Source organism: Dipodomys merriami, unplaced genomic scaffold (genome assembly GCF_024711535.1).
Source record: "Dipodomys merriami isolate MVZ:Mamm:240054 unplaced genomic scaffold, mDipMer1.0.p SCAF_41, whole genome shotgun sequence".
In the NCBI taxonomy this organism is placed as follows: Eukaryota; Metazoa; Chordata; class Mammalia; order Rodentia; family Heteromyidae; genus Dipodomys; species Dipodomys merriami.
In genome coordinates this window covers 2985918-3009796 of record NW_027205715.1, presented here as the reverse complement: position 1 = coordinate 3009796, position 23879 = coordinate 2985918, and the positions used below count along the sequence as shown (strand labels likewise).

At 41.5% G+C, this 23879-nt stretch overlaps 1 protein-coding gene across 3 annotated transcripts in view; it reads right to left on the bottom strand.

Moving 5' to 3' along the window:
• Window positions 1-23879, bottom strand: part of Nup93 (nucleoporin 93) — a 111185-nt gene that overhangs the window by 2169 nt on the left and 85137 nt on the right. For all 3 annotated transcript variants that reach the window (XM_069992337.1, XM_069992338.1, XM_069992339.1), the window contains 16 exons: window positions 20904-20978; window positions 18843-18932; window positions 17361-17500; window positions 12869-13001; window positions 11445-11602; window positions 9749-9914; window positions 9279-9372; window positions 8325-8516; window positions 7586-7712; window positions 7413-7485; window positions 7199-7243; window positions 4430-4546; window positions 3562-3680; window positions 2745-2862; window positions 2024-2107; window positions 677-805 (listed from right to left, as the gene is read on the bottom strand). In XM_069992337.1, coding sequence (XP_069848438.1) covers window positions 677-805; window positions 2024-2107; window positions 2745-2862; window positions 3562-3680; window positions 4430-4546; window positions 7199-7243; window positions 7413-7485; window positions 7586-7712; window positions 8325-8516; window positions 9279-9372; window positions 9749-9914; window positions 11445-11602; window positions 12869-13001; window positions 17361-17500; window positions 18843-18932; window positions 20904-20978 — 1860 coding nt within the window. The remainder of the gene's footprint in view (window positions 1-676; window positions 806-2023; window positions 2108-2744; window positions 2863-3561; window positions 3681-4429; window positions 4547-7198; window positions 7244-7412; window positions 7486-7585; window positions 7713-8324; window positions 8517-9278; window positions 9373-9748; window positions 9915-11444; window positions 11603-12868; window positions 13002-17360; window positions 17501-18842; window positions 18933-20903; window positions 20979-23879) is intronic.

The window sequence follows — 23879 nt, the reverse complement described above, 5'->3', positions numbered from 1 at the left end:
AAAATTAAGGGAAAGGCAATTTAAAAATAAACCACTAACTGTTCTGTCTCATGGCTGACATGGGTCAAACAAATACACAAAGGTATTCTTGTCAAATCAGACATCTCCTGTATGAGTCTGAGGGTCCTACACCCTGGACTCTGATGAAGCCCACAGGGAGCAAAAAAGGCACAGGCTAACATGCCAGACAGATTTGCCTTCAGGTATGGGCCCTGCACCTACCCAGCTATGGGTGTCTCAGTATCCCAGGGTGTTAAATGGGGCTGACAATGTGGTTCTAGCTGCCATTCTAAGGTAATGCTCAAAGAGGAGAAACAAAGGCTTATATTAAATATGTTGATTTTTTAAAGTATGGTTTTGATGAAGGTAGTAACCAATAAACTAATATTCACAAAATAACTATATCTTAAAATGAACAAAAAATTTTTTTGTATGGGGCAAACTATCAATTAGCATTCTGTTTGATTTGTTACTTACATCTTAAGGTTATTTTTTGTTTGTTTTTGTTTTTTAGTTTGAGAAATGCAACAATACAATATTAGAGTTAGAATGTCTCAGAAGCTCCCTGACTCAAGGTTTGTTCAGGTACCAGGAAGTAAACGATAGAGCAATGTAGGGTCCTGTAGTCTCTGAAAGGTAGTTTTTGTAATGTTTCTCATGAACGCTGGGATCTTACAGAGTCACGGTCCTCGATGACTCGCTGGGGCCTGGATGCAGAGGATGGACTCGTCCCTTTGAGCCTCTTAAACTGTGTGAACAAGATGTTCATGGTGGCGAGAAGCACTTCTGAGAGGTTATGTCTGATCTATACAGAGAGAAACACATGGAGTTAAGGGAATGACCCAGCCTTGGGCCAGCAGTAAGTGGAGGAAGGATGGCCTCTGCCTGTCACATTATATCCCACATCTGCCAATGGAGAGCTGCTGTCATGAAAAAGGAACTGGTGGCCATATCATGTCAGGGCCAGTGTGACTGAAGCCTCCAGATATTGCTGCTCATGTCAGGTAGTCACTTTTCTCTTCTTTGTGCTCTGGAAAGGAGTAGCAAGCCAAAAGCATGCTGGGTGGGCTAGCAGTGATGACTATCCATAGATGAGGGTGCATACACTGGTTCTTCCCACTAGTCCCTACTGCCTCATACTCATAGAGCTGTCTCCGATGTCTCTGCATAGCCCTACCAGAGTCCTTGGGGTAGTCTACAGGGGATAATTGTGGTACATTACTTCAGCTCATGATGCAATGAATACTGTATCTAGGGAAAGACAAGAAATACAAAGGTGCAAATGGCTGAAGTAGAAGGCACAGCAGGTGTGAAGAGAAGGATGGCATGGGGCAAGACTCCTGAACTATGTCTCAAAGTAGCCACATGTTCATGTGCAAAAGCTGGCTTTCTTTCATTCTCTAAAGCAGAACATGTTTTCATAAAAGGCATTTTCTAGGGTATGTTTTCCTGAAGAAAATCTTACTTGGGATGCATATAGGAATGACAAGGGAGGTCTAGGCCACTGTGCTCATCAAAGAATACAGAACCTTGGAGGGGTAAGGCCCAGCCATAGAGATTTTTAAATCTCTCCTGGTGATTCCAGTGTGCCGTCCAGCTGAGCATCTCTGGGCTAGGTGGCTCTGGTGGCAACGTGCTCAGAGCCCTGAAGAGACAATGACCCCGGGGCACATGTGGGATAACTTAGTCCCTGGTCACTGTACCTCCTTCAGCGAGAGGAAGGACAGCCATGAATCATGCATGCTTTTGTACACCATGGAAATTTTAAAAGAAGGTCAGAGTTAAGCATTCACACACACACTATGGTACAAGTGACCAGTAAGAGAGCTAAACCAGACCTCACAGGGTCAACCCTGGAGACTTCCCTCCCATGAAAATGTATTACCTCCCAGAAAAATCAGGTTACGAGAAAATCCTGGAACACTGAGTTTGAATGGATTACTAGCTATGTTTAAACAAAAAGCTTTCAATTGTGGAAGTGGGGAAAAACAGAATTCCATAACTTGGGAAGTAAAGGACTTACTTCATCACTGAAGTTCCTGAAGGCAGCAACTCTTTCTTCTACACTTTCCTGATTTAGGGGCACCAGCTTTAAGCGATCAATTATCTGTTGGGGAAAAGAAAACCAAAATAACAAACAGCAGTGCCTATGACAACAGCATCAGTCATTTAATCCCCTTCAATGACTTTTTTCATCAATGCTGGGGATTGAGCAACAGGCCCAGTGCTTGCTAGGCAAGTGCATAAGCACTGAGCTATACTCACAACCTGTTTTGGCATTTTTTTTGAGACAGGGACTATGTTGCCCAGGCTGGCCTCAAATTCTCAATCTTCTGCTTTACTTGGCTAAGTGTTGAGATTATAGCTATGTATAAGCATGTCCAGAAAAAAATGACTCTTTAACAGAGGAACACTAATCTTCTCAATATACACCAAGACTTTGATTCTAACTAACCTGATTCTTACTCTAGTTTTCTGTTCCCATTTTTCAATTCAGAGATCTCAAATTACTCTGAGAATCCTTTCTGTTCCCAGATTAAAGAGCAAGTAATAGAAAAAAGAAATTGAGGGATAGGGAGGAGGAAAAGCAATACAGAAATCTCCTTTAAGTTCCAAGAAACACACTTGTGTTCATTTAAAAGGCATATTGGTGACATTTCTTTTGTTTTAAATGAGCTCCATGTGATTTGAATTTTCAAGGGCATACATTAACTTACACTTCAAACATCCCTTCTGAAACTTACATCAAAGGCTCTGTCAATATGGCCACTATGATATTCATCAAAAAAGGTGATCAAGTCCAAGAGAAGATAGAATGTTGAGTCCACAAATTTATTTGCACTGATTCCTTGAGCCCTATACCTGAAAGATAAAAACAGGGAATGGGAGGAAAGCAAGACTGTAGGATGAATTTCTGTGTAATCTGCACGATTCATAATGCATCAAAACCTTTTGAAGTCTCAGCAAAGAGAACTACAGTGTAGAAAGATGTTAGACTTGGTATAACATCATCTACATGTACTTTTCATGAACCATGGTTTTTCAGCTTGAGCCACTATCTTGACAGCCAAATAAATATCCAGGAAGAGGATGGAGAAGTCCTCATGGCAGAAATGCTCATTAGTCAACGCCAGGAATTGTTTACTAAATTGAGATACTTCACTTGCTGAAGAATCTTTGTGTGTCCTAGACTTATATCCCGAACCCAGTTTTCTCTGGGTCATTTTATTAAGGATATCTACTTCAAGTGTAAAACACTAACATCCTTTCCCTCAGGCTGGAAGTTAAACACCGTAAAGTCTAATAACTCAGTAAATTCATGGGTGAGGAGGGTGGATTCTGGAACACTGGCCTCTAAGCAGAAATCCTGCCTTGGAGAATACCCCCATCCCTCCATCATTAGCTGTATTTCTAAATGTCCAAGGCAGGTGAGTTAGTAGAATTACTTTAAAGCAGCCTGCTAACCAAATAAAAGCAAGCATGTAATGGAGTGGGTCCAGTGTCTTGGCACCAGTGTATTGGCACCCTCGGGCCTCCACAGATCCAAACTCTAGGCCTTACCGCTCTGCGATGGAGAGTGCCATGTTCTTCAGCCTCTCCTTGTTGGACTGTGGGGCACTGATCTGGGGGACGACAGGGCTCAGCAGTTTGTTCATCAGCTCCAAAACTTTGTCAGCATTCTGTTCAATTTTTTTTTTATTAAAAAAATAATCAACAAAAGAAACAAATGAAAACTCTAAAAAGGGCACTTTTCTGGGGTGGTAGAAGTATTCTGTATCTCAATATGAGTGGTTACACAGATACATACCTATAGAATGCATCCATTGTACACTTACTAACTGTACATTTTTCTGTATCAAATTATTCTCAATCAAAAGATTTCTCAATTGAAGAAAACATGAATTATTACCTTGTTTTCATCTACTCTTTGCTGGTAAAAGGAGGCGTGTAATTGTTTCACAGTTACCTAAATCACCAGCAGCATCACATGTCACATGTTCTTAGGTAGAAATGTTTATTCCAAACTCTAATTAGGCCCCAGCTGCAGGGGTCTTTCTCTGATCACACTATGTACCAGTGTTTGTGTGTGTGTGTGTGGGGGGGGGGGGAGGGGAGTGGCGGCGCACAGGATGCCAGAGGGCAAGGTAAGCACAATGGTTTTGCACCATCAGCTTCACTGTCAAAATGTGTTTATTCTGCTGCCAAGTGAGCCAATAGCTGAATGCCTGCAGGACATCCTTTTAAAAATGCTGCTCTTGTTTGGCCTGATACACCATATGGCCAGAAATAATTCTGTAAAATGGGGATTTTGCCCTGACTGGACCATTAAATGTCTAAGCTCTAGAAAAAAAAAGATCTCATCAGGGAAGTATTTCAACAATGGCAATGTCAAAATGTTTGTGCAGAAGAAGCAAATGGTACACATTACCTTGGCAAGGTCATAAAGCTTTGCAGCATCTTCGAACAGTCCTTTATTTTCTGCCACGGAAGCAACTTTGTTGATAATAGGCTTTGTGTCACTAGTAAACTTATCTATGACTCCAGGCTGACAAGACAAATTATGGGAGGGGGGAGAGATGGGTGCACAGAACTATTATTTTAAACACACAGAAGCATCTGGAATCCAAAAAAAAAAATTAACTGAAAACACTTTCCCTGAGCAATACATGCATTTCATCTGCTGGACTCAGGCTTTCTTGAAGATCTAAGATCCTATTAAAACTATGTGAAAAGATCAGGAAAACAATACACAAAGGGACAGACTTAACAGAAGCAAAGAGGAATCAGCCATAAAACATTTCTGCTTTCTGCTTTTCCAAATGACTAGAGCACAGCTGAAATTATCAAGTGATTTTAAATTTGCTGAGCAGTAGAAACTAGAAGGAAAAATCAGAAGGCTTAGAGAAAAGGTTATAAAAGGTTTTACACTTACTTTCTAAATCAGATGGTAAAAGAAATCCAGTGTTTAATAAATACATGGCAAAGGGTGCCAAGACATTAAAAAAATAAAAATCAAAAAACAAAAAACCCTGGTATTACTACTCAATAATAAGCAAATGGTTAATAGGCAAATGGTTCCTGAGAAAGGCCTCGGGAATGGCGGGAGGGTGAAGATGAATTATGCACTGTCTCTGGATACTTGGATCCTCCATCAGCTGAACTCTCAGGACTGGATCAAGTTGGGGTGACCTGTCCCTGCCACTCTGGGAAGTAGTATGGGAGTTGAGTAAAAGCATGGGATTGGAGGTCAAAAGGAGTGGTTCCAATTTCAGTGGTGTGGATCTTGAGGAAAAGAATTAACCTCTCTTATCTCCATTTCTCCACTTGGAAAGCACTTCTTGGATTATTGTGGTGGTTAAACAAGCATATATATGCAAAGTGCTCAGCACAGCACCTAGCAACTCACTGCCAAATAAGCAAAGGCCATCACGGTTACCAGCAGACTTCTCTTCTGAACTAGACAGGGTGAGCTTGTCTGGAGAGGCCCTGGCCAAACCACATATTCTAACAAATGAGGAGAGTGAATCCCTGAATGGCTGAGTGACTTTTCCAAGGTTTCAGGGAGAGGCAAGGTCAGGATTAGTCTCTGCCCTTCTTCTTCCATGACACCCATGGGTCCTGCAAATTTCAGAGGAACTGCTAACGCTCTGAGTGGCTATGCTTTCAGGGTCAATGTGGAGTTCTGAGCCCTCAGAGATTTCCCTTTGAGCACTTTTCCAACAGGAGAGAGTAGGTACAGAAGGCAATTTGTCCGTCTTCATGCTTTGTATGGTTTAAAAAAAAGGGGGGGGGGGCTCTCACCTCAAAAAATAGTAGATACAAAAAAAAAGTGTTTTTTGTTTTTTGCCAGTCCTGGGGCTTCAACTCAAGGCCTGAACACTGTCGCTGAGCTTCTTTTTGCTAGCACTCTACCACTTGAGCCATAGCACCACTTCTGGCCTTTTCTGTTTAGGTAGTGCTGAGCAATCAAACCCAGGACTTTATGCATGCTAGGCAAGTACTCTACCACTAAGCCACATTCCCAGTCCCAAAGAGTATTTTTGTTTTCTTGTTTGTTTTTTTTTTTTTTGGGGGGGGGTCCGGTCGTGGGGCCTGTACTATGGGCCTGGGCGCTGTCCCTCAGCTCTTCAGCACAAAGATAGTGCTCTACCACTTGAGCCACAGAGCCACTTCTGGCTTTTTTCTTATTGCTTATGTGGTGCTGAGGAATCGAACTCAGGGCCTCATGCATGCAAGGCAAGCGCTCTACCACTGAGTCACCTTCCCAGCCCCCCAAAGAGTATTTTTAACAAAAAGTTTCTAATGAAAAATTAAAAAAATTTTACATACAAATTTGTAAAGTCAAACTCATCATCATTTGATTATTGATCCTCATGTGTGTATGTGTGTGTACGTTGAGATGGTCTCACTCACTATACAGCTCAAGCTCATCTAGAGCTCTCAATCTTCTTACCTTAGATCCCCAAGTGCTAGGATTATAGTAAGGGCTACAATGCTTACTCTTACCTCACTCCATTTTTGAAACCAAGTAACTTTGTTCATATTTGTATCAGTACTTCAAATTCTGAGTTATAAATCCCAAACTAACTTTATCTATCAAATTTTAGTGAATTAACACTGTTTCCTCTTTTGAACTCAGGGCCTCTTGCTAGGCAGGCACTCTACTATTGAGCCATAGCCTCTAGCACTTTTTTGCACTGGTTATTTTTATTTATTTTTGTAGGTCTTGGGACTTGAACTCAGGGCTTGGGAGCTGTCCCTGAGCTTTTGTGCTCAAGGCTAGCACTCTACCACTTTGAGCCATAGCTCCATTTCTATGTTTTTGGTGGTTAACTGGAGAAAAGAGACTCATGGACTTTCCTGCCCTAGCTGGCTTTGAACCAGCATCTTCAGATCTTAGCCTCTTGAGTCACTAGTACTACAGGTGTGAGCCTGGTTATTTTTTGATAGGGTCTCACTTCCTGCTTAGGAATGTACCTGGGCTGCAATCTATCCATTTTAGGCTTCCCATTGTAGCTGGGTTGAGGCATGGGCCACTTTGGCAATTCACTGGTTTAGAAGTGGGTTTTATGTATTTGTCTGGGCTGGCCTTGAATTGTGATCCTTCCAATCTTAGCCTCTCAAGTAGCTAGGATTACAAGTGTTTCGCCCTTAGCACCTGGCCTCTTAACATTTTTTCAAAATATATTTAACTTACCTTTCTACTTCCGTCATTTTCTAGTTTCCCAAGAATCATATCAAACTGAGGAGGAAAAAAAGTTTACTGAATTTACTGAAGAAAGATAAATCACAGGACCTCCCATCCCCAGTCCCCTGCCATATTCACCATAACCACACCAAAGGAAGTATGAAAGCTGAATTAGTAGACATGTACTAAAAACTACAAGCAGAGGAGATGGACAGAGACCTACCTCTCGAGATTCTATCACAAGCTCACTCACACAACGCAAAAACATGTTTTCTCCTTGACTATCTTTCTCATCTCTGTAAAAGGACAAGAGAAACTCAATTTCTGATATCAACTAAAAGGTCTATAATAGTCACTCTCAGACTCGATGGGTAAAGGGTCAAAGACAAATTTTACCTGAGGAAGTAAAAGTACTGGAGCGCCTCCCTTGGGTCAGTGGACTCAAATTTCCGGGTGTAGAGCATGAGTAACCGCACAAAGTTCAGCCGCCGCATGCAGGGAGGGTCACCAGGCTCATGGCTAACTGCGTGTGGAAACAGAGTGGGTCAAAACAACATGACTCCCCTGCTCTGAGCAACCAAGGACTTGCAGAAGCTGAATCCAAATGCTAGTCCACCAGCATCCATCCACTCCAACAGCCCACGCATTGTTCTCATGCAAGCTCTGGTCACACAACCCTTACCAACCGTCCTCAATTTTCTCTTATAATAAGTTTCCAATATGATGGTCTTCAAATGAAAAGATCACACTAGTAACAAATTATGACTAGTGATTATTGTCATTCATCTACATTTAGGTGGCTCTCCCTCCCATGCTGGTAGCACCTAAGATGGTTGGTTGGGGTTTCCAAAGTCATTGGGATTAGACAAGACTTAATGGACCCAGGTTCATGATTCTTGGGACTGCTTTGGCCATGAAGCAGAACCTTCTTTATTTAGCTCTTCAGAAAATAGTAATGGAAAAAAAAAAAAAAAAAAGCAAGGATTGCATCTTAAGCATCCAAGTGTCTATAATGCTTTAAAATGACTGACACCATCTGCCCAAATCTTTCGTGGTTAAGATTCTGTGGGCACTGTTGTCACTGGGAGAGATATGCTATGGTCACACTACTGTGAATGGAGGCACAAATACTCACGGAGCTGGGCACTCTGTCCTGAGGATTTTAAAAGTAACTTCAACTCAAACAGCACCAGGGCCACATGGACAGCATGGCAGCGCAGCCGCTCCATGCGGAAAAGAAAAGCAATGGCTGCCTCAAACTGAGCAGTCAGGAACAGCACTTGGAAGTAGAGAAAGGGCTGCTGGTTCACTGTAAAGTGGGATTCACCTGGGGGAGAAGATCCACAAAACCCATTTAGAAGGAAGCTTGTCCATGGTAGCACAATCCCCCAAGCAGCAGCCCTGTGCCTATTGGACTTGCTGGGTGGGAAGAAAGCACCAGCATGAGCCTGAATTAATAGAGGGGACTCTGGTGCTATGTGAAATGTGACCTGTTCCTCCACTTTGTCTAGACTTCACAAGAGGACTGAGAGCAGGAGCTGGGTTATAAATCCAAACTGACTGCATCAGATAGGAAAAACAGAGTTAAGCACTTTAGAACAGATTACAAAGTGATGATTTATCTCTGACACCCTGGTAAGTCACTCAATATGGAGACAAATGAAGGTTTCAAAGATGTTTTACCTTCACTCATATTCACAGAAATTTGACCTCAACAACTACTGAACACTAATGGGAGTTTATCCTTTTCTTCTAAGAATTATTAAACAATGCAAGGGGAGAGGGGAGAAAAGACAGTTTTTTTCTCCTTTGTGCTCAGATGTCATTATGGACAGGATCTACTAGGAGGTAGGGAAGTCCAGTTTATATGTCACCCTGGGCAAATGTTTACGAGAGCAAAAGACTTACAGAAAATAGTTTACTGTTGATCACCATGTAAATCATTTATATATCTGTAGGCCACATGCCCTCTACTCCATGTAAAATAGGAAAAAGGAAGAGTTTATTAGGAAAAAAGGACTTTCCCAGAGGGAAAACCACATGGTTGCCTTAAATGGACAAGGGAAAAGATGACTGTCCAGAGTCTTACCATAGTCTTCTAACAGTTGTTTTTGGAACTGTGAGAGGGTGAGTCTGTCTTGTGGGGAGCTGGTGCCGTCGTCATCAAAACATACTTGGTTCAACTAAATTCCCAAAAGAAACACATACATGGGTACAAATGCCATCCTAAACCATGTGAGTGGTTGCAGCTGCCTAACAGCTACACTCAGTGCTGTGAGCTGGTGCCTGTGTGGAAAACGATGGTTACTGGGGCCAGAGGGATGTTGTTCAGTAGTAAGATTAGCATGTGTAATGTCCTGAGTCACTAAAAAAATAAACAAAAAATAAGCAGATAAACAAACACAAATATGGTTGGTTATTAACTGGAATGGGGCCAGTACATAAGAAATCCATTGGCTTGGCCCTGATCACCTTACTGGTATGGTTCATTAAACAGGAATGGAGAACTTCAGCACACAGAAAGGGTAAAGCCCTGCCCAGCGAGGGAAACGTGTCTACCTTCAGCCACAAATAATCCTCAGTTTTGTCTGCCACTTCACTCTGGTTGTCAGTGATGTCACATCTGCCAATGATACAGTATACAGCCCGCTTATAGGGATCTGTGTTGTTCCTGAGGGCTCTGCGGTAGTGAAGCCGGAGTTTGTTTTCAGTTGCTGGAGACAACCTGAACACATTAAGAGAACAGTCAGATGACACACAGTAAAGATTCCCCAAAGGCAAGTAAAAGCACTCACTAGGCAGTGAGGAAGCTTACTGCACCCCAGCAGCAGACACCATCCACCCATAAAATATCACTTTGACCTCACTTGCAGTTGCATCTGTGCCTCTTTGCTGTTTAGCTCTCTCTAGTCCTGAGATCTCTGAGGGAGATCAATGCTGGGGACTAGCATTCCATCCCACCTCAGAAGCCCTCATACAGTGAGGGACCAAAGTAAATTCTTCCTTTAACTATCTTAATATTTTGGCCTTCACATCCCTTATTCATATGGGGTTTCTTCCCAAAAAGTACCTATAGGGTTTTCTGGGTAGAGGGACTAAGATATTAATCCTTTTCTTTCTTCCTCCCACCCTCAACAAGGTTTGTGAGTGTGTGGTTGGTGTATTGTGACATCAACCAATCCTCCATTCTTCCTTTCCTTTTGTGGTTTTAGAGATTAAACTCATAGTCTTGTACTAGGCAAGTACTCTACCACTAGTCACACTCCCTAGGGTTCTGTAAATGATAACATGAGCAAAACAAGAGCTTGTGGTTTAAGAAATCTCTTGACATTCATTATAAATGTTGCCAAGCAAAGTATCACTCACTTTTCACATATGCAACAGGAGGAAGCATCATTATTCTTTTATATATATATATATACTCTATATATACATATGTATGTAAAACTGGATTTGAATCTGAACTTATAGCCAATGAGAGAACAAAATTCAGAGCAAAACTATATAGCAGTTCTTTAATGCAAGAGCATTTTTTAAAAAAGAGCTTAGGCCGGGTGCTGGTGGCTCATGCCTGTAATCCTAGCTACTCAGGAGGCTGAGATCTGAGGATCACAGTTCAAAGCCAGTCCGGGCAGGAATGTCTGTGAGACTCTTTCTCCAATTAACTATCAGAAAACAGGAAGTGGCGCTGTGGCTCAAGTGGCAGAGTGCTCCTCTTGAGCTGAAGAGCTCAGGGAGTACCTAGGACCAGAGCTCAAGGCCCACAACCGGCACAAAAAAAAAAAAAAAAAAAAAGAGCTTAGTAAATTCAGTGTTTACTTCCAAGATTGCTAAGTTTATGATTCTAATCTTCAAGTTATGAAGCATGTGACAGCATATTTCTACATTACACTGAATGGAGAAGCACTTTTGTTTAAGCAAGTAAGGTGAATGTAAAAACAAGAGGTTCCATTTTATAAAGAATCCTGGCATGCCCAGTATAGTAAACCATGCAGTCCATTATACACCCAAGCATAGTCCATCACTCACTGGAACAGAATTACCAAGCACAGGTAAGTGCAATTCTAGATATCCGTATCAAAATGGGACTCTTTCTTAATGTTTTCAATCATTATTGCTAAGGCGTTCTGCTTACTTTCTAAGCTTTTGCCCCAAACAGAAACTTAATTTGAGCATGTACAGGGAAAAGAACACTGGAGACCACCCCCTCAATTCCACGTGGGTTCTTCTGGATGCGCCTCGCCATTCACTGTACCTTCTATCCTTGCTGTTCATGTACTCCTGGAACCAGGTTTTAAACTCTCCTAGCTGGTGCTGGGCTCGATTGACCACCTGAGATGCAGCAAGCAGGTCCCCACAGCGCATGCAGTAATAAATTAATGCCCAAACAGGATGGCCTTCTACCTCTCCGTCCTAAAACAGGAATGACAGATACTCAAAATAAACCAATAAAAGCTAACCAACAATTTCTAATGTACCAGCTAAGTCCCTGTCCTTGTACCAAGTCACTTAAGTTTCCATAGCAATACCATGATGTTAAGAATCATTAACAGACAGCCTCCTCCTCCCTATTTTACAAAGAAACTGAATCATGAGGAAGTTCAGTACTGGAAAGTGACAATGTGGATCTGGAGTTTTCATCTGAAGCATGTAGTCATCTGATCTAAAGCCAGCCTCATGTTTTCTTCATGGAACCCAGTTACTAGTAATAACTGGAAAACATTCTTCTTAGATAACTTTTAGGCCTCCCACACCCACAACAAAGGTAAGAGATGTCACTGACCAATCAAGAAAGGATAGTTATATAATTAACGACTAATGAATAGCTAATTGTTCATTCCTAGTTCACCTTGGTGCCAGACAGTAGAGGCATCAGGGGCTAAGGCAGCTCTGTCTCACTACTGTAACTGATCTGTCCTAAGTCTGGTCTTGTTACATGTCTGTATAGTACACCTGTGCCTAATCTTGTCTCTGTGTTTCACCAACTCCTCCAAAGAAGTAGACCCCAAACCTCTTTTCTTGGCCCTTTCATTTTATCCTTAGCATACTCTTCCTGAAAACCAAAATCACAAGATGTCACTGACCTCTTACAGCCTTTGAGCTGGCCACATGCAAAGTGGTTAGCCTGTTTTCAAGACCTTCACTAACTTGTCCAGACTCACTGGGCCTTTACTACATGCCCGATGCTACAGATATTTTGTTGTCTCCACCCATTTGTTCATGTTGTCCTATCCTTCTGGGATAGCCTTCCCAAGGCCTCAAGTTGGATCATCCCTATTCTTTAAGTATGACCTTTTATGATGTCAGCCTCCTTTGTATCCTTCTACCCTTACTATAAAGCTTCAGTTTAGCATTTTGTATACTACGTGATACTCAACTCTTAAGATATTCCATTGCTAGACTGAGAGTTTGAAAGAGGAGACCACCTCTTAGAAATCCTATTACCCCCTGCTCTTCTAGCAGTTTTAGTCAGAAATTTGAGACATCATCCCTGACTACCTCCCACACCCATGACCTGAAGTCCCCCCTCTCCTCTCCTTTACTCTAGATTCCTCACAATTGACTTCTGAAGAGCCTCTTGCTCTTTACTGCTCTGACCATCTCTAAACAGAAACTAAGAAGGCCTAAGAGCAACTGCTCTAGTGTTGTGACTGACTATATGGGGAAGTCTGTGAATACCTGAAGTCCAGGTAAGGGAGCAGGAAGTTTTATGTTCAGGAAACTTCGAACCAACTGGTAAGTTCCAGGCACACCACCCAGCTGTGCCTGATGCAAATTTCCAAAGACAGTCACGAGGGTGTAATTCTTATAACTAGGAAAGTATTAAGAGGAAACACATATTACACACATTCATGCCATTAGGCTGTGAGTTCTGCCAATAGGGCCTAACACACAAGAAGAAACAGTATATGTTTAATAAAGAAAAGACAGTATTTATCATTGTAAAGAATTCTTATCTCTTCAGATAGTGGAAAGATTACCCTGGAGGAAAGCAAGTGTCCTACAGATAATATAGAATAATGATTACAGTTCATAGCATTTCATACTCTAAGGGATTGTTATTTAATTTTTTTCAACCTATAAAAATCAAAAGAACAGTCCAATGAATTTCTGGGTTAAGGAACCCAGGATGATGATGTTAACATTTGTGTATGTTTCCCCTCATTATCCATATATACACATGCAAAAAAAAATTTTTTTAACAAGCTATTTGAAAATATGTGATAGAAATCTGGGGCTATCTTATCTGTGAACACTTTCAACATGTAGCTCCTAAGAACTGGGATATTTTACCTTTTTAACCTTAATGCCATTATAATACCAAAAAATTAACATTAACATTCTATTGTTTTTTGTTTTTGTCCGTCATGGGGCTCGAACTCTGGGCCTGGGCGCTGTCCCTGAGCTCTTCAGATCAAGGTGAGTGCTCTACCACTTGAGGCACAGCGCCACTTCTGGCTTTTTCTGCTTATGTGGTGCTGAGGAATTGAACCTAGGGCTTCATGCATGTAAGCCAAGCAATCTACTATTGAGCCACCTTTCCAGCCCAACATAGTATTGTTATCTAAGATATAACATATATTCAAGTTTATTAATGATGTCCTTTATAAGTTTATTTCCTTTTAAAATTTTTTATTTTGTTGTAAAGATGATATACAGTTATATAAGGTCAGGCACTATTACACACTCCCTTGTTTTTTTCTCACTATCCCTCCCCTTGAAGTTTATTTTCTTTTTTTTCTTCTTTCTTTTGTTGATCATAGGGGCTGAACTCTGGGCCTGGGCGCTGTCCCTCAGCTCGTCAGCTTAAGGTGAATGCTCTATGACTTGAGCCACAGTGCCACTTTCGGCTTTTTTCTTTTTGCTTATGTGGTGCTGAGGAATCGAACCCAGGGCCTCATGCATGCAAGGCAAGCACTCTACCACTAAGCCAACTTCCCAGCCCCAGAATATGATTTTTTTTTGGCGGGGGTGATGGTTGTGAGGCTTGAACTCAGGGCCTGGGTGCTGTCCTTGAGCTCTTCAGCTCAGGCTAGCATTCTACCACTTGAGCCACAATGTCACTTAAGTTTATTTTCTTTTTAAATTCAGGATCCAATTCAGGAAATACACGACAGCTATAATAGTCATATATTTTCTTTAGGTAGGGTAGATAGTTCTACCACCTTTTTTCGTTTTCGTGGGAGACTTAAAAAAAAGCCTATGCCAAGACTGAGGATATATATAGCTCAGTGGCAGAGCACTTGTCTAGTATAGACAAGAACCTGTGCTCAATCCCCAGTACCAAAGAAACAAAACAAAACAAAACAAATCCAGGCCAGCTGTCTGGTATAATATCCTACAGGCTACACAATTGCCTTATGATTCCAGACTAGATGGTGAGTGTGTGTGTGTTTGTGTGTATGTGTGTGTGTGTACACATGCGCTTGCATGCATGTGTCAGTCATTCCTGAGGCTTGAGCATTGTCCGTGTGTGTGTGTGTGTGTGTGTGTGTGTGTGTGTGTGTGTGTGTGTGTGTGTGTGTGTGTGTGTGTGTGTGTGTGTGTGTGTGTGTGTGTGTGTGTGTGTGTGTGTGTGTGTGTGTGTGTGTGTGTGTGTGTGTGTGTGTGTGTGTGAATCGTGGAGCTTGAACTCAGGGCCTGAGCACTGTCCCTGAGCTAGTGCTCTATCACTTCAGCCATAGCTCTACTTATTGCTTTTTTATTGCTTTTGGAGGTAGACTCTCATGGACTTTCCTGACCAGGCAGGCTTCAAATCATGATCCTCAGATCTCAGCCTCCTGAGTAGCTAGAATTACAGGCATGGGCCACCAGCACCTGGGTCCACAAATTAATTTAAGAAGTGTAATGAGCTCCTCATTGCTGGAACTATTTAAAAGATTAAGAGAATAAAGAGCTCAAACAAATACATGTCCAATATGATCTCTTCCAACTTGAATGAAGACAATTCATGAGCTGACAAGGGCCCAAGCTGAAGAAGTCTGAATTCCTTGTGGGCTTCAAAATACATAGCCTGCTTTACTGTGGAACGTGGCTGAGAAGAGACAGAACAACCCTGTAGTTTCTCAACATTTCTGGCTTTATGTTTGAAAAATTATTTGGGACTGGGCCTACTTTGCCATCTGGTACATAAAAAAATCATTTGAAATATTGTACATATACTGTTAGCCAAACAGTATCAGCAAAATTACTTTAAAATCAAATATAGTTATTCTAAGATACCACATTTGTCAAAGGGTTAAATAAATAAGTCCTTAAAAAAAGATGTCCTAGAGATAGATACACTAGAAGGATAAAAGATATAATGTTCAGGACACTCCAAAATAGCTCCAAAAAATTCTGTCAAGGGACATTGTAGAACAAAAAAAAAACGTTTTGAATTAAATGAAAAATAAAATAGTAAATAATAGAATAAGATGGCTTATCAGAGATGTAAAACAAAGAAATGATGCCTAGTATGATTGGTGAAGTTGAACAGCAATGTTAAGGATTAGGTTTAATGGGAAAAACAATAATGAGCAGTTAATTATGTACATACATTCATTTAAAAGAATTCCTAGGATTTTTAAAAATATGGTTCATATTTTGCTGATTTATAAGGAATAAATATTGCTATATACAAAAGATTCTCTATGGCTGAAGATCAATATACCCAAAGCTTTATCACAAAGAAGCAGTCAAAGTTTGATAAATTATTTTACATATCTTTTATAACTGGGCAGAAGAACTTTAAAAAAAAAAAGGCAATCTGAGTTTAAGATTTTTCTTAACAAGGGAATGAAAGCTAGTGAGTATATCTTGGATGGTGTTCATTTCATGTGGCTATTGTATAATCAATACAGTATTTGGCATAAAAACCTTATTCTCTGCTATACAAAGTCTGAATTACCTCAGTTACATACATGGAAATCGTATGACTTCCTAATGAAGTATTATTTTGTTGAAAAAGAACCACCACACTACAAGGCTGCTGGCAGGTGCAGTGTTTCAGTGGCAAAGAGCTGCAATTTAGTCAGTACATTCAACTGGGCTTTCTTTTCCAAAGCCAGCAGGGAAAGGCCCAGCACTCTGTCTCAGAAATAAAGAGAGTCTATTGCACACTCTTGACAACCCCTGCTGGCCCATTCAGAGCTAGAAGGAGTGTCCACAGGGAGGGATGAATGGCCCTGGCCCTGCTAATGAAAGGGACAATGGTTAGGGCACAAGGACACAGCCACAAACCCCTCAGCAACCAACTCCCATTAGTGAGGAGGTGGCTAAAAAGCCAAGGCACAAAACACAGGCATTAGCAGCAGGGTAAGGCCCAGCCTCATAGGGGTTAACTCAGTGGAGTCAGAGGAAAGTGAAGTTAAGGGGGCCTCTCTAATGTTTTAAGATGGTAAGATTGCTAGAAGTAAAACTTTAAATGCTGCAGAAAACAAGAGTTAAAGAGTAATGGCTGAATCACATCAGCAAACGGGATTATAGCCTAAGGCCTTCACAATAGCTCCATATAAAGAAACAGAAGAGAAAGAAAAAGAGAAGTCTAACAATGTGCTCTCCTGTGACCTTCCACGTGAGATCTTTTTTAGCTGAAGATTTGAAGGGCTATTTTCTATTATAGGTTAACCTGACAGCCTTTAAAAATGTAAAGATGCTGTTAGTGGATGAATACACAAACAAAATGTAGCACCTACACCCAATGAAGCAACATCACTATTTACAAAGGAAGGAAATAGTATCATATGTGACTACAAGGATGAATCTTTCCCTTTTTTTTTGATGATGTATGAAATTTTATTTATACTCGCTGATTATTAACTTTGAATATAACATTCATTATATAGTCAACCTATTAATAAAAGGAATAGCTATTTTTGAAATCAGTTAAAGGCAAGGTATTTCTATTTCTGAATTGCATAAAATGCATCAAGTTCTTTATATTTAAATGTGTATTCTTTTGTGCAAATGTCTGCATCTGAATTCTTCTATCCATATGAGATCTAAAAACACTACACAAACAGACCTGATGGAGAAATGTTTCTAAGCACAGAATTACCTCTCAGGCTTAGTCAATCTGTTTAAATTACACCAGCTACAGCACACTCTGCCCTAGGACTACTGAAGCCAGAGAAACAGTTGACCTCAGGGTATTTAGATAGCCAGCTATGCTGTGTAATGGCTGCCTTACCTCTGCTCAAGGTATCCCAAGGCCTGCCTAACAAACTCCATGCGCACCTCCACACTGCTGCGGCTCTTCAGGGCATCAGTTGCCGGTGCCAATAATACATCTGTCATTTGTTTGACCATGGTCCACATGTCAGAGATGCTCTGTACATAAATGAGACTGCATGTGACAAAAGCTTCAGAGCTAGTAAAATTATTTGGCTTAGAATACTCTGACCTCAACAGTGGCAGGATGAAGAGAGGGGTGAGGTAAATGTTTTCTGTATGAGAGCCCAAGTTCAGTGCTGAAGAGCCCTGCCAGCCATCAGTGTTCTGTCCACTGATGATCATGCCCCACGTTCCCCTAAGCTGGTTTTCAGACCAGTTACCATTCCAATCTGACATAACCACCTACATAGTTACTGACACATAAAGCAACAGGAACACTGAATCTCAGTGGGTCACCCCTTAAGAAAAAGCCAACACATTTAAGATTGTCCAGAGCAATGGGAGTTTAAACACAAGTGCCGATTTTCAGTCCTTAGAAGGGTATTTAAGTCTCCCAAGGCTTAAAGTATGAGTTTAACCTAAATAATAAAGGTTTTTGTCTTTCCAGAGACTCTCCAGGGCCACCGCTCTAACCCATGTTGTGTCACAACCTCCTACTTACTCCCTTCAAAAGCCCGTTCCTGGAAGGCACAGCATTCTTTCTTTTGTATACCCCACACAGCAGCCCCTTGCTCTCCCCAGAGTCCTCTTAGCTATCAATTTCTCCTTAAAAGGGTTTCCTGAGCCTCTCTCAAGCAGCTATTGTAGAAACACAGTTTACACTTTTTCTGAAAACAAGAGAAAAGTCTGTTCTCAAGGTTTCCCTCAAACACGAAAGCTACAGAATTACAGCAATGTGACTTGCTCTAGGTGGTAAGGTACTGCTGAATTCCTTTTCTTCTTTAGAAAGGAAGACCTTTATATTTTATTTCCTTATATTTTACTTTTTAAGAAAAGCCAGATGCATTTTTGAGAAAAATGACCAAAAAAAATCTGGGTATAGATGCTTATTCCCCTAATCCTTCCCTCCCTACCTTTCCCTAGACACCTAAACCTTGGTTCTTGAGGGTAGGGATAAAGATCTCACATGAGTCAAGTTCAAGGGGCTAGCATAAACTACATCCTGCATTTCAGTCCTCCTTAAAGAACCCCTGAAGTTAGCCTATCTGCGGAGGGAAACTCCTGAGCAAGTAGTCAGAGCCCAACAGGCCTGGAAAGCAAACAGCTCTAGAACTCTTACAACTTAATTGACCCTGGCTTGGCCAATTTGAAGATCAATTTTAAAGAAATAATAAAAACAAACAAGCAAAACCCACCCTGAGCCTTAGGAAAAGAAAACGGAGAAATAGTTAATATTGTATCATATAGAAGAGAGTGTTTCCTCAGAACATTTCAGCCAAGTCAGTGAACTGCTAATCCCCTCTGAACACCCAACTTCACTCAATAGCTCTGGCGCTACCTTATCATCCAGCTCTGCCACAGAAGCACAGAGGTCCACGAGGTTAGGCTGCAGGTGCCCATTCACAATCTTCTCATTATAGATATAAATCTGAAATGATGGAAAGCAAAATAAATGGCACAATTTCTATTTTTATTCTTTTTAAAACATCCTGAAGTAGTTCTAATGCCAACAAAGAGTTAGTAGAAGCTTCTGCCAACTTTTTCTTTCTTCTTTCTGTGGCTGGGCTGTCCACAGGGCTGGCTCTCCTGCTCTGTGGGCAACATACCCAAGCTAACTGCTACCCCAGCCTTCCAAACACCCAAAGAATAGGTGCAAGGTGGCCCTGGGACAGGAGTGCTCTGACACTCCTCTATGTATCTTTAAGGGGCAAGGAGCAATGAAGAAACTGGCAATATAAGGCACTACACTGGCCCGATGCTGGTGGCTTACACCTGTAATCCTAGCTACACAGGAGGCTGAGATCTGAGGATCGAGGTTCAAAGACACCCTGGGCAGGAAAAGCCCATGAGACTCTTATCTCCAATAAACAACTCAGAAAACTGGAAGTGGCACTGTGGCTCAATTGGTGGAATGCTAGCCTTGAGCTGAAGAGCTGAGGAACAGCGCCCAGGCCCAGAGTTCAAGCCCCATGACCTGGGGGGGGGGGGGGGGGGGAGAGAAGGCGGGGAGAGCACGATACTATACTGCTTCCTAAAAATTATGCCAAAGCCTGGGTCAAAAGAGCAAATGACTCCAGATCCAAGGCTTATGGACTGAGAAAGGGACCAGGTCACAGGCACCCTCCACAGATATTTGCTATTCACTTACAATATTCATTTCTCTGGGAAAGAATCTCTGCTCCTTAGGTAAAAACACTGCATCAAAAGGAAGAAGATACAAAAGGAGGGAAGGGAGGGATGTTTAAGGTAGAGGAAAGGTCATTATTACTTTGGATTTTGCTTTTAAAGTACTAAAGTGATAATGGTAAAAATTAGTAAGTTCTACTCCTATGGAAGTCTTCACTCTGTATCTGAAGTCCTTGCTATACTAAGGAAGTATTGCCCAGAGCACCGAGGTTAGCCAAATCATGACCCCACTGGACCTGAAATTCCTCTACTTAATAGAAATAATTTCATTTAGTTTCCAGGGCTGTTACAGAGGCTAAATGAAGTGTTTTTAACCTCTAAGGCAATGTTTATACACTCAATAATAGTGAGTGGTTCTTAGGTGTCTCCCTTTGTAATATGCTGTGTTCAATACAGGTACTTAAGGATTCATTCTCCTCTGGAAGGGACAGACAGATAAACAGAGTCCTAAATGCTGTTAAGTACTATGAAGCTTTAGTCTTTGAAGATGTAGACATGACATCATTTCTCTCCTCAGACATTTACAATTCCATTGGGCTGGCCTCCTGATGGTGGCCATGGCAATGGATGGAGTTGGCCATATAATAAATGTTGAACTTAAAGGTATTGATGTACAGGAGATTTAAGAAAAAGAGAAAAATTAAATGCAAACAGAAGGTGGGCCCCGGTGGCTGATGCCTGTAATTCATCTATCATATGGTCATATTCAACAAGCGAAGCATGATTCCCAATGCACCAGAAGCTTCTTCAAGACAACAATACCAAGTAGTGCTCAGGACACTTTGCTTGCCAAGGCCAAAAAGCATTTAGAACATTTCTTTCAACAAGTGGTGAAAGAAGGATTTTTAACTCTACCATCAGCTGACCAGGTTATTCAGTTAATACAGAACTCAATTTGCTATTCAATGAAGTTATTTACAGCTTCATTTTAAATGCAGCTATTGTTAACAGTGTAAAATGGGATACTCTGGCCAGTGGAGAGGGCAAATTGCAATTTCCCCACATCAAATGTGAGTCACTCTATTATTCTATTTAATAGAAGTCTCCAGTGCCATATATGGTAAAATATTAACCAGTCCTTCAAAAAACAACAACAACAAAAAATCACAACTTGCTTTCAGGTTTGACTTTCACATAAAACTGTTGTTCTCTTTGACTCCTCCAAAGCCCACAGGATCTTGCTGTATTAATCTTACTTGAGCACAGCACTTACCTGCCGGGCATAGGCCATTTCAATGCTATCCAGAGAGCTTCGACCAGGGGGCCCCACATCACTGACATAACTTGGCTGTGGATAAAGGCAGTATAGAATTGGTCAAGAACAGTACTCAGCATGTGAAGAAATTTTTTAAAAAGATCACAGAATGCGCTAGTAGAGTGCTAGCCTTGAGCAAAAGAAGCTCAGGGACAGTACGCAGGCCCTGAGTTCAAGGACCATGAATGGAAAAAATAAAAATTAAAAAAAAAAAATCACAGAAATGTATCTCTCTTCAACAGAAACACGAGGACTCAATTTCCTAGTCAAAATTTCCTCAAATATTTATTTCACAGCATCAATAAAATACATTTTTCTTACCATGAATACAACAAGAGACCAGGTACAAGACTGGATTAATTAAAAAATAAAAGAAGAATCTCTTGTATAGTTTTCCTATTTAAAAAAAAGGAGAAGAAAGGAAAAAAGGGAGAGGGGAAAAGAAGAGAAAGAGAGAGAGAAAGAAAAGAAAAGAGAGGGAGAGAGGGAGGGAGGCAGGGAGAAGAAAGAAGAATCATTATCAGCCCTCTATATATCATGTTAGGGATACAGTGAGAAGGTGGCTGTCAGACAGAAAGAGAACCCTCACCTTGATGATGTACTTCCCAGCCTCCAGAACAAATTCTTATTGCTCAATCCAATAGGACTGTTGTCTGTAACTGAGTTTTCTATGACTGCTATCTAGGACTGAGTCTATGACAAATACATACAGAAGCTCTGTTCTAGATGTTGAGGGGGCACAGGACAACAGAAAAATCCCTGTACTCGAGGAGCGTGTATGCTTATGAAGAGAGTCACCAAGAAAGATAAATAATCAAACAATATACTTTGGTCAATTGTAACAAGCATGTCAAGAAAAATGAAGTAGGAAAGGGGATGAGGCACACAGGTGTGCTTGTCTAATTAGAGTGGTTCAGGGAAGCCTCCTTATAGCTTTGAATAAAGGCCTGAAAACAGATTAAGACACTGCTCCTGTGGCTACCTGGGAGAAAAATTCTCCACACAGAGCAGCAGAAAGTACAGAGACCCTCTCTCCAAATTCACCCTATGAAGCACCTCCTACTATCACCAACCCCACATTCACTAGAATTCACTACAACCATCCTCAGCTTCTGTTTTATACCTCTTTTCTTTGCTTATTGCTTTCCCTCATTTCATAACCTCCATCTCCACTTATTTTTATAGAAAATATCTATGTACTTTTAAATAGAGATGACAAGAATTGTATCAACCACAAAAAGGAGGCTTGATAAGCCTTTCTGATGACCTAATGACAATTTCTGGAAAGGCACATCCTTCCAGCATTCAGCTTCATTCTCTGCCTATCAGGGCTTCCTCCCATGTCTTCATACCAGTGAGGCTACTGCTTTTATCAGTGGAACTCCTGTTTCCATCAACTATAGCACAGACAGCTAAGGAAACTGAACCATTAACATCATAATACTAGGTTCAGATATATCCATCCATCCACCCATCCATCCATCCATCCATCCATCCATCCATCCATCCATCCATCCATCTATCCATCCATCCATGATGTGGTACTGGGGTTTTGAACTCAGGGGCTTACACCTGATAAGATAGGTATTCTATCGAACAAGAGACTGTCTTGTCTGTTTTATGTCTAGGCTGGCATGGGCCACAATCCTAGTTCAACATGTGTTTATTCAACCACATAGCTGGGATGACAGGCATGCACCGCTGCATGCAGCCGTAGGTTGGAGTCTCAAGTCCTCCTCTCCCCAACCCGCACCACCCCAGATTGGCTTCAAACAATGATGCCCCATTACTTCCCCAAAAGATAGGATTACAGGCTTTAGTCTCTGCTCAGCTGACATTCCTAACTTAAGTCCACATTAAAGTAACAGTTATTGATTCATTTTCTGGGTCTGAAGATGGTAAAGTCAGTGTAAAAGCCATTAACTCAGATGCACAAAGTGTGTATACCCATCCATGCAGGGGTAAGAAATCAGCCTACAGAGCTTGCTCCCCGCCTCCCCTAAAGAGTTTGCTATCTTCTGGGAAGAGTTACATACAGAAACATGAAAGTTACAAAAGGAAGATCAGAGTGAATATGAGTGTAGTATACTAGAGACTAGGGGCAGGCAGCAGAAAGGAGTGTTTACACTGTGGTTCTAGAGAATTAACACTGTATGAAGGACACTGGGATTCCAGGAAGGTGACTTCTCTCACTGGTTCTAGCTGAGGTGGGAAACCTTTTCTGCCAAGGGCCATATGAAGATTTACCACCTCATTCCTAGCCCATACAAAATTATCAATACAGGCAGGATACAGGCAAAGGATAAGAAGCATACAAGAAACATATGGGTCTGTGCTGTCATATACCAATGATTTTTGTGGGCCTTATATGGCCTGCAGCAGGCCAGAGGATGCCACCCCTGGCAGAGAAAAATACATCCTCCTGGAGCCTTAGATTCCCATCAGTCAAATGAAAGGGTCCCAAGAGGTTCCCCTCAGCTCTTATCCTCAGTGACCACTGGCATTAAAAGGAGATAAGCAAGCTGGGTGTTGGTGACTCACATCTATTATTCTAGCTACTCAGAAAGCTGAGATCTGAGGATTGTGCTTCAATGCCAGCCAGGGCATAAAAGTCCATGAGACTCTTTTTTTTTTTTTTTTTTTTTTTTTTTTTGTCGGTCGTGGGGCTTGAACTCTGGGCCTGGGCACTGTCCCTCAGCTCTTCAGCTCAAGGCGAGCGTTCTACCACTTGAGCTACAGCGCCACTTCCGGTTTTCTGGTGGTTTATTGGAGATAGGAGTCTCACGGTCTCTCCTGCCCGGGCTGGCTTTGAACTGCGATCCTCAGATCTCAGCCTCCTGAGTAGCTAGGATTACAGGGGTGAGCCACCAGCGCCCGGCTGTCCATGAGACTCTTATCTCCAACTAACCACCAAATATCTGGAAGTGGAACTGT